General features: G+C 41.2%; 1 protein-coding gene across 2 annotated transcripts; it reads right to left on the bottom strand.

The window, feature by feature from the left end:
• Positions 1 to 564: 564 nt before the first annotated feature.
• Positions 565 to 10,277, bottom strand: trim24 (tripartite motif containing 24). 2 transcript variants are annotated; one of them, XM_076296256.1, is made up of 18 exons: positions 8,865 to 10,277; positions 7,632 to 7,750; positions 7,313 to 7,460; positions 7,037 to 7,166; positions 6,826 to 6,942; positions 6,617 to 6,731; positions 6,362 to 6,508; positions 6,147 to 6,264; positions 5,649 to 6,046; positions 5,423 to 5,563; positions 4,641 to 4,761; positions 4,455 to 4,512; positions 4,200 to 4,335; positions 3,211 to 3,509; positions 2,996 to 3,122; positions 2,794 to 2,868; positions 2,542 to 2,697; positions 565 to 2,425 (listed from the first exon to the last, which is right to left on the bottom strand). In XM_076296256.1, the coding sequence occupies exons 1-18, from the start codon at positions 9,151 to 9,153 to the stop codon at positions 1,814 to 1,816; spliced, it is 3,306 nt and encodes a 1,101-aa protein (XP_076152371.1). In that variant the 5' UTR covers positions 9,154 to 10,277; the 3' UTR covers positions 565 to 1,813. The 2 variants fall into 2 exon arrangements, with proteins under 2 accessions (XP_076152371.1, XP_076152370.1); XM_076296255.1 differs by having other exon boundaries at positions 7,037 to 7,169; positions 8,865 to 10,276.
• Positions 10,278 to 10,381: the final 104 nt, after the last annotated feature.

The following is a 10,381-nucleotide window of genomic DNA, read 5'->3' on the forward strand; positions in this document are numbered from 1 at the left end:
CTACTCATTGTGATTACGTTAACTGAAACAATAAGGTTCAACACTTAAGACACAGTCACATGCATACATATCAACCATTCATGATTTGGTGATGACATAGGCCTAGATGTAGGATAGATGTTAGGTTAGCCTACTTACTTATTGAAACGTTTACTCTTATAAATCCGGATAATACATTCGGCCATATTTTGTAGCCTACTATAAAATTGAAAGGTGTAGCAAATTGTGCAAAAAGGAATGGTGCAGAGCAAAACTATCCGCCAATCTTTTGCTTTTAATTTGAAGACTATAAATGTTTTATCACCCAATGGACATTATATTGTCTATAGTCAGGCCTATACTATTTTCTTTCTATAGTTTTGCTTCATGCTAAATGCTGTGAAATCAACAATATGCCAGCATTTTCTCTCCACAGCATCATGACAGTGGGCCAGGCCCAGGCAAAATAAATACTTAATCAACATAAAAGTAGCCATTTTATAATACTACAACATATTGCATTTAATCCAAATAACACTAATGCCTCCAATATCTCCAAATCGTGTAAGAGTAAGCAAGATGGGCCAGGGATATCAAAATGTTTTATTTTATATTTAGATTAAAGTTACATACACAAAATCTGTGGAAATCATACAGTTATTTCCTCTATTTATAGCAGTCCTGTCTTGGGCAGATTCAGAGGGAAGCAATCTGTTCTCTGCCAGATCCCAACAAACAGGACAGTTTCAGACCCATCAAAGTCCCCTGTAATATGCATGTTTGATTGCATATACACACACACTTTTTAAACTCCAATACAGCCATGGTAACCGTAGTGAAGTGTAGTGGGGGGGGGGTCTCGTCTGAATGCTGACTACAACTGTAATTAAACGCTAACCATTATACCTCAAAGTATTGTACTGACCAGATCCAAGACCGACATTACGTTCATACGGGTCACAGCCAATTCAAATAAAAAAGTCCAAAAGGTCCACAATATTTTACATGTTCAAAAAACGACCATGGACCACTCCATGGGAAAAATGAGTCCACTAGCCACTAGCACATGCACAGATCTTGACTATAGTTCTTGGAGCAACACAATCAAGATATACCTTACAAATCCTGGTCAGTTAAAGTCAAGGAGCAATACTGACAACTTAACTTGAACCATCTAAAATAGTGAAAATAAGGAAAATATCTATGCACTCTCCTACTGTACATGAAAAAAAAAGAGGAAAATTCCTTGGTTGACAACACTGACCACCGCAATGGTGAGTACAGCTATTATTGATATTGATGACATGAATTCTGAGCTTAAAAACATAACATTTTGCTTCAGCTTCAATCAGCTGAATAAAGTAAATGCATTACTCTTTTTACATTAAACAAAAGCACCAGTCATTACCCTAAATAATCTAATTCAGGATAAATAATAATTATTATACATTAATGTAGATCATAAAGGGCAACATCAAACATAATAATTGTACATAATGTGTACTTCTGCAGTTCATTTATTAAGTTTGATTAGGGAAGACACACGCTTGTTTGATGTCCCTGTTGCGATTACCCTGTCAACATGTTCTTTACTACAGTAAAGATATATAATATGTTCAAGGGAAATAAAAACATGCTACAAATAAAATAAACTAGCCTTTTGCTTGGGCACTCTGTGCAGTCTGTTTAAATATGTTTTTTTTTTTAATTATTATTATTATTATTGCAGGAATATTAAAAACATAAACTACCTAGTTTTACTAATCTTGCAGGAGGAGTCCTTGTTTCAGCAAGGATTTCTAACAGCTTCACATAGACGGGAGGAAGATACTCATCATCCCTCTGTATCGCTCATCATTTCATCCTCCTTGGGTGAGTCTTCCTGGACATCAGACTCCTTGGGCTCGTCTTGACTGGACTGATCTTGACCATGTTGGTCCTGACCAGGCTCATCTTGACCGGGCTCATCTTGACCGGGCCCATCTTGACTGGGCTCATCTTGACAGGTCTCATCTTGACCAGGCTCATCTTGACTGGGCCCATCTTGACAGACCTCCTCTTGACTGGGTTCATCTTGACCGGGCTCATCTTGACAGGGTTCATCTTGACAGGGCTCATCTTGACAGGGCTCATCTTGACCGGGTTCATCCTGACCAGGTTCATCCTGACCAGGTTCATCCGGACGGACTTCAGTGGGAGGATCAGAGACTTGGTCACTGGGGGGGCCAGGGAGTGCTGGACTCTTTGGAGATGGACTCTCAGCAGGTTCAACTGGGGCTCCATGTTCCTCACAGGGCACATCTGAGGGTACACTGTCCTCCAGAACTGAAGAGGCAGAACTTTCTTCCTTTACCTCAGGAAAAGTCTGTTCGGGGTAAAGGAGTTTCAGCTGCTCCTCAAAGAAATTCTCCAGGTTGACACCTACACTTGCCATTTCATTATCCTCCTGTCAAGACAAGCGAAATGGTCATTATGAGTCTGCAGCTTCTACTAAACACATGCAAGAGCAGATTATACATTTTCAGTTCAAAGTGATTCTATGACAAAGACAAAAAAAAATACCTTGTGAAACTTGGCACAGTTTCTAAAGATCAGTCTGATGTCGGCGACAAAGTCATCAGGCCTCTTGTAAGCTGGACTCTGCTTTAACTCCAGCTTGCTCCTCGCCACTGAGAGGTCCATGGGAGATTTTATAATCTCATTATATTCAGGCATTGTCTTGAGATAGAAAAAAGAAAGACGGTCAATGAAGAGAACGTGCTGGCATGAACATTTGACTGAAGTACTGAGATCTATTGTTCTGAGTTCTCTTACCGACGGTGAGACTGGCTCCTGGAAGTCAGTGCTGAGCTCATTGCAATATAGGCGAAGTAATAATCTCTCACACTTCTGTATGATCATGAAAAAAACAGGTAATACATAAACATTATCCCACCATACAAGTCATATATATATATATTGTATTTTAAAAATAAATGATGATGTGACATTTTAAAGAGAGGTGAATCATACATACCCTTTTATCTACAGGAGTTAGTCCCTCAGAATCTGGCTCCTCTTTCACTGCTTTTGTACTGTCTCCCGTGTCATACTCCATTTCAGGTGTGGTTAGGTCTCGGCAAAACGAACAAAACCACTCCCCACTGCAACATAAAAGCATACTGAGTGAGACGAACTTGTGGCCAGAGATGAATCTTTTAGTCTCAGACATCATGAAGGTGCGTGAAGTACCTAGGAGAAGACTTGAGGCCAGGAATATGGCAGCTGAGATGGAAGACTTTAGGACACTTGTCACAACAGAGCAGCTCCCCTCCATTCTGACACACTGCACACCAGTCCTCGTTGGGATCGTCGTTGGGATCGTCGTTGGGATCGACGTTGGGATCGACGTTGGGATCGACGTTGGGATCGATGTTGGGATCCGGGGTCTTCTCGGTCTGCTGCTCTTCACCTGGGGGAGACTCCTGCTGAGGTGTCTGGGACTGGACACCAGTGCTGTCTGGCAGACTAGCTTTCACACTGGACTGGACCTGAAACACATGCATATGTTATAGGCAGCAGAACATGCACACACATGCACACACACACACACACACACTCGCACGCATACATGCACACATGAACACACATGCACCTAAGGGTGTAGTCAACACCTTCATGTATTTTTAACATTAATGCCATTAACAGCTATACAACACACACTGTGTAATGAGGGCCTCTAGTTCTCAGCAAATGTCCTCTGTGCTTATATAAAGACTCAAAGATTGAGCCACAGAAACAGCTAAATTAAGCAATCCCATAATTCAAAAATGTGTATGTGTGTATACTGGTTATTACCACGTTCGATGTTGTCTACAGCGGTAGATAACTTACTAACTTAATCGTTTATAATATGGCATTAATGGCATATTAGTTTAATGAGGGGTTCCAAATGTATTTTGGGTACCCAATGTCCCTTGAAGCAAACAAGAGACACCCTAACGTTGTATGAATTTATTCAATATACAAATAAATCAAGAGATTTTCCAAAATGCAAGGCACCTTCCAGGCCTTACATGACTAACATGAATTTGGGAAATGAATGGCAACATCAGATAAGTATTCAATGGGAAACACACTTTCCCATGCACCAATGTCCAACAGTCCAACTACTTCAACAAGCATCTGCCTGTGTGATAAATAAAGAGCTCTGCACATCGCTACTGATGAAGTCCACTTACAAAGCGAACTTCATCATCATCTTCCGGCTCATCTTTGATGACAATGATGGGCCCAGGGGATGACCTTCGTCTTCTCTTAGCAGAGGAGGTGGACGCTCCATTTGGCTGGGGGTCGGTTCGTTTCCAAGAAACAGTCCTTTACAATAGAGACATTTGTTAAATCCACATTCCATTTTCAATATGTGACAAGTATCTGAGTTAAGTCCTGTTGTGAGAAAGGCCTGCACACAGTGTTCTTTGGGTCAGTTCACCTACCCTGTCTTTCCATCAGTAGAGTTTGCCGTTAACATGGGGGAGCTCTGATGACCTTGTGCTGGAAGAGAGAATGATTTCAAAGCAAGGCACTCAAACTGCATTCGTACTAGAACTCTAGCTCCAGCTTCAGAACTAAAACTATCACTGAAATAATATGGAACTAAGAAAATAAGGGGCAGAAATTACCAGTCCTATCAGCAATGGTGGTAGGGACAGTATGGGGGAAATGATGTCTGGGCATGGACATTTGCAAGGGCCCAGGAGGTTCAGGTCTTCTGTTTAGGTGTATAGGGTCCATTACATTTCTCTGAAAAAGAAATCAGCAATAGGATTCAGTATTAATACATAAACATTCATAGTATGACCTAGAGTATGGACTAATGGTACAGTGCACAATTCTGGCAAAATGTATGTTTAAACTCAACAGCCAATCAAATCACACCTCTCTATTCTGTGTTATCGATTAGCAAAGCAATATGTTCAGCAGATGTTTATGGACCGGTCCAAGACACTATGGTGGTTTTCTATTTAGTCAGGAGGACTGACTATGAATGACCAGTGTTATTGTAGTGCGCACAATGAAGGGACAACTAGTGGACTATGAGGTAGGGATGTGTTCCTTCATATCATTCATGATGTACTGGTCAAATTTCTCTCCATGTTAAAATCCCGTGTCATCCCGGGTTATTATCAATGCAGTGGGACCGCAACACGCAGCTCACATGAACAAGAACAAGCATTGAGGAAGGCAAAGGTCAACCCATTGGCAAAGAAGAAGAGTTCATCACTAATGATAAACTTGACTTTTTTAGATCAGTGTTTGTGCTTGCATGGCTCTCAAGTCTGTACACTGGATTAAATTGTGGCCAAGAAGAAGATGGTGATGAAGTGATGAAATCTACTGCCCATCCCTTCCCTGGAGAAACACTACCATTCAACTCACTAATCAGACAAAAAGCACCACCCACCTGATGCAGAGAGGGTTGAGGGTTGGTAAGGTGTCCACCTCCAGGTGCATTTTGGGTATATCGAGATGCACCCTGAAGCACATCCATGGGTTTGGGTGGGAAATTGGAGGAGGTGGGGGAGTTGATCATTCCTCTCAAAGTCTGAAGGAGAGACCATTTCACAAAGGTGAGGCAGACAGTAATCAGAAAAACTTTTTCCTCCTCCACAGAAAACAAGAATAGTTACCTGAGGGGCAAAGGCTGTGTTTTGCATCATGGCTGTGGGACTGCGGGTGTTTGGTTGAGGAGCAGTGTATCGCCGGCCCTGCTGAGGCATGTTGGGATGGGTTTGGGAAGGAGATCCCCCCTGCATGGGCCTGGGTGGAGGTGGGCCTGGGAGCCGCATGTTGTGATACCAGGACCAGTGGTTTGGTGGTGGGTGGCGGTTGGGATGCTGCGCCAGCTTCTCCACCTGCATCTGGAGCTGTGCCAGTGTGCTCTGCCGCTGTTGAGCGGCCGTCCCCGGAAAGCCCCCTGATGGGCCTTCAGGTCTTGGTCCAGGATGGTTGGGATGGTTGGGTTGGTTGGGGAACATCTGCATCCCACTTGGTTGGTGTCCTGGAACTTTTTCCATGACCAGAGAGCCTGGAGAAAAAAAAAAAGTAAATCAATGTGTTCTACTTTTTCCTCGTCACAATAATAATAATAATAAAAAAAAAACATTTAGCGATTACTGTTTCTTTACCAAGATCAACATTTGAGGCCCAGAAGCTTGACCGACACTGGAACCGCACTGTACTCTGGGGGACATATGAGGAGGTACTGCACTTTGCCCGCATGAGGTATTGTATCTGACAGAGAATCTACAAAGAGCAAGAAATTAGAAAAAACATACATGCAAGCATACACCAGGGAGAGCAGACAAAAGAAACAGCTCATATGAAAATGCTGTCTTCGTACCAGTCTTTTGCAATAAAGGAGAGCAGTGCCACTGTTGATGGCTGTTGCCCATTTGGTGAAGGAGATCACATGATCCAGGTGTTTGGAGAGGGAAGAGACATCATCCTGCTGTTTCCTGAGTGCAGTCTCATGATCCTTGGTGAGAGCCTAGGTTATAATGATAAAATCATATATTAAATGAAGTGCCTCCTAATGCAGAACAACATGCTGCAATATAAATACATTTTGGAAATGTTTCACATCACCGAGACATACCTCAAGTTGATTTATCAATATTTTCCCTTTTCTATTAATCTCCATAATGAGATTGCAAATGGACTTCTTGATCTCAGTGGTGACAGCCTTTCGGTTCTCATCGACCTGATGGAGACTACAAACAGAGCATGGCAATATGTTCATGTAAAAGAATCCTTCAAGAATCTTGGATATGTAAACAATTTGAAAATATCTTGACTGAAATTCACCCATTATTGATTGCGTTAGAGACATCTCCGATGGCTTTTCTTTTTTCCTGGAGCTGTCGAGTCATATTCTCCAAGTGTTCCCTGTGATTTCTGTAGGCATCTTCTAGAAACTGGTAACTAAAAGAAAAAAAAGTTGTAACAAATTTTTGCAAATGTTTGGGACAAGGTTGAAAATACTTTTCAAAATTACAAGCAACTATGAGGTAATTACTTGTGATCCTTGTGTTTGAGCAACTGACAGTCCCGACAGGTCAGACGATCACATGTCTCACAGAAAAGTTTCAAAGGCTCCTGTTTATGGATATCACAGAAAACAGGCTTCTGGGTGGAGACTCCCACTCCTTCTGTGAAAATATAGAAGAATAATATTATATAAGCAAGATTTATATAAAACAAGGCCTACCCTTTCCAACAGTTACTTCAGGGTGACTAAAGATTCTCCAATTATTGAAGAAAAGATGGGCATCTGACAAAGCTAAAACAGTACCTGGAGACATTTCTTCTTTCTGTCGAATGGTGTGGTCGCGGGTAAACTTCACCCGCTGATGAGCTTCAATGCAGGTGACACAGAGAAACTCCACACATTCCACACAATAGCCAGTGGCCTCTGTGTTGTCCTCACAACTCATACACAACTGCAAAGAGACAAACACAAATAAATATTTCACAGAAATGAGATATGTTCTAAACCACCACCTCCTCCCACTTTTGGTGACATAGAACCATTAACCTTTTTTTATGACAGCTGAGTTTAAAAATGTGCAGTAGCATCCTGCAATAAAACTGAAGTCAACACTGGTACCCACCTGGCTTGTCTTCTCAACTGTGCTGCTCGGCACTTCCATTGAGTCTTTAACAAAGAAGTTCTCTAAAACTTCCACTTCCATACATTCCTGATGACAAACTGGACAACGAATCACGTTGACTAAAAAAGAAGGGAAAAGAGGTGATACTAAAGCAACACCAACATCAGCTGTTCAATATGGAAGCAACTGAAGTCTTTCATGAATTTAAACATTCAATTAAAGCTATTCCATAGTATTTTCAAATCGATATCTACGATATTCACTGTAGTGAAGCCACATAGCATATATAATAGATCCATATATTATTAGCCTATACTTTATTTATGGAATGTAGGGAATTCTATTTTACAAGTGTACAATATTTCTCTCTCCGCCCTCTCCATGTTTGAGTACTGACTGTCCACTACTGTTTTAGTACTGTCCACAGCCTAATGGTTTACTACTGTTTTTACTGCTACACTGTTTTTCATGCTATATTAGCACACATGACCAATGGCTTCTGCTACAATACTAAATGGCTGTAACCCTATTACCTCAACCTATTCTTGCACTGATATAGTTTTTTTTATAGTACCTTGTCTACATTATACATTACTCTCTTATGTGTCCATATTTATTTATGCTGGTCTCTAGACCTCATCCTTGCACTGTTGGACTACTTTTTGCACCTTCACCATGACACTCACTCTCTTGAGCACCCTACCATGCACACAGAATCACAGGCCCAGTCCCGGCCCTGCCACTGCAAGCACTTCATGCTTGCTCATCCTTAAGCACACTGTGGATTTTTTTTATTTAATTTATATAGTATATTTAGTATTTTGTTTTTTAGTTTTTCTTATTTTCTACTGTCTCTATTGTACAGTGGAGTTTTGTTATATGTATATACTTATATTTACTCTTTCTGCTGTAAGTGCATGTTGGGTGTGATATCTGTATGCTACTGAGACCTTGAATTTCCCCTTGGGGATCAATAAAGTATCTATCTATCTCCTCGCGATCGACAGGGACTCACTGTGCGATCGACTGGTTGGGCACCCCTCATCTATAACATAAATTCAGAAGACACTTTTAGAAGACTAAAAGTTTAGTGTCCACCCAGTTGCGCATACTGTGATGTTATCATCCAGATGTGCATAATGTCATGAATTACAACGTTACCAGCCCAAACAAGTGAATTGGTAGGTTACTGGCAACCAAGAGTCAAGCGAACCAACAAACTGTAATACTTACGCGGTTTTGATGGATCTTCCACATGAAGTTGATGGTTTGCCATCATTTGGCTTGGATATAAAAAATTCCTTGACGGAGGTGGCAAGCATTTCTTACAGAAAGAGTGGAGACAAGGTAGAAGCTTGGGCTCTCTGCTATGAAAATTCAACTTGCAAATGGGACAACAGTCCATTAAACTGTGGGTACTTTGAGCCTTCTCACTTTCCTCTTGAACCGGCATGCTTTCAGCTTCATTTTCGACGATAATAACAATATCATCAGGCTCTACTTTTTCTGTACTCTCGTCCATGACTATAACAAAATGGGTCTAACGATATCTCCGGTTGATGCAGCTGTTGGAACGCTAAAGGGGAAATCAGATCGGATTTCGTGACCTCTCCAGAGAGCTTCTATTTTGTTGCCATCACGCAGGGGTTTTCTTTAGCGTCAGAAAGGCAGGGCACAAAAAACGCCTGCATAAACAATACAGTTATGTTTTCTCTGCTGATTATCTGAATCCTTTACACTGTAGTGCTACTACTGTTGACATTAAACAACAACGCACCAAAAGCTAACATAAGCAGCTAGCGTTAGCCAGCAAGCTAGCCTTCAGGGCATAGAACGAGCATTAGTAAACCATAACCTATTTTATTGTGCGGAGTATTAACCATATAACATAGCGCGAGAGAAGTGCATTATAAATATGTTTGTCTGCACTACACAAAGTATATTAATAACTGCTAGGCCTCCTGATGACTTCTCACGGTCCCCCCATACAACACATAATAGGCCTTTTTACCCACTTCTCCCAGCAGGGAAATACCTAGCTACAGTAGGCGAGAGAGACCAATCTTATCAGCAACGCAGATAAAAACAAAAACGCGATTTTTAAAACGAGTTCTACATGCTATGAAAAATTGAGCTGACCATTTACAATGATAATTTGCCTTTGTTCCTGTGATTTAGTTTAGTGCATCTGGAGCAACCATATTTGTTATTTACAGACACAACCATTAAAACACTACAACATAAATGTGTAGAAATGCTGAACTATTGCAAACTATTGTGAAACTGCCCTTCCGGAAATGCACTCCACTTTTAGATTTAGGCCACTGGCACTTTTGTCTCTGCTTATATTTCGACACATGTTCCTGATACAGAAATGATAGAACACCGTTTCCCCCTGCATGTCTGTAGCAAAACACACCACTTGGATCATGCCATGATACTGTCAGTGAATAATCTGACAAACGCATTAACACTAGGAATATGCCTATACATTATTTGGCGACACTTCACAGACGCTTTTTGACATGTTATTACTTCCGCCATTCTCGCCAAGTTCATTTAATCAAACAATTATCAACGTGGCATGCACACCCGAACATGTCAAGTCGATATAAATAGATTAATTTGGCAAAAGACCTAAGGCACAGGGACAAACCGGACAAAGCTTTTAAAATATTTTGGTCAGACTGTTTTAGGAAGTGTTACCTTTGACCCCGGTGAGAACGCTTCACTTCATAATATCAATGCGC

This window comes from Alosa pseudoharengus, unplaced genomic scaffold, assembly GCF_046254945.1.
Source record: "Alosa pseudoharengus isolate Yale_2024_CS ecotype anadromous, Long Island Sound unplaced genomic scaffold, YU_APseudo_1.1 YU_APseudo_1.1_scf_20, whole genome shotgun sequence".
NCBI classification, from domain to species: domain Eukaryota; kingdom Metazoa; phylum Chordata; class Actinopteri; order Clupeiformes; family Clupeidae; genus Alosa; species Alosa pseudoharengus.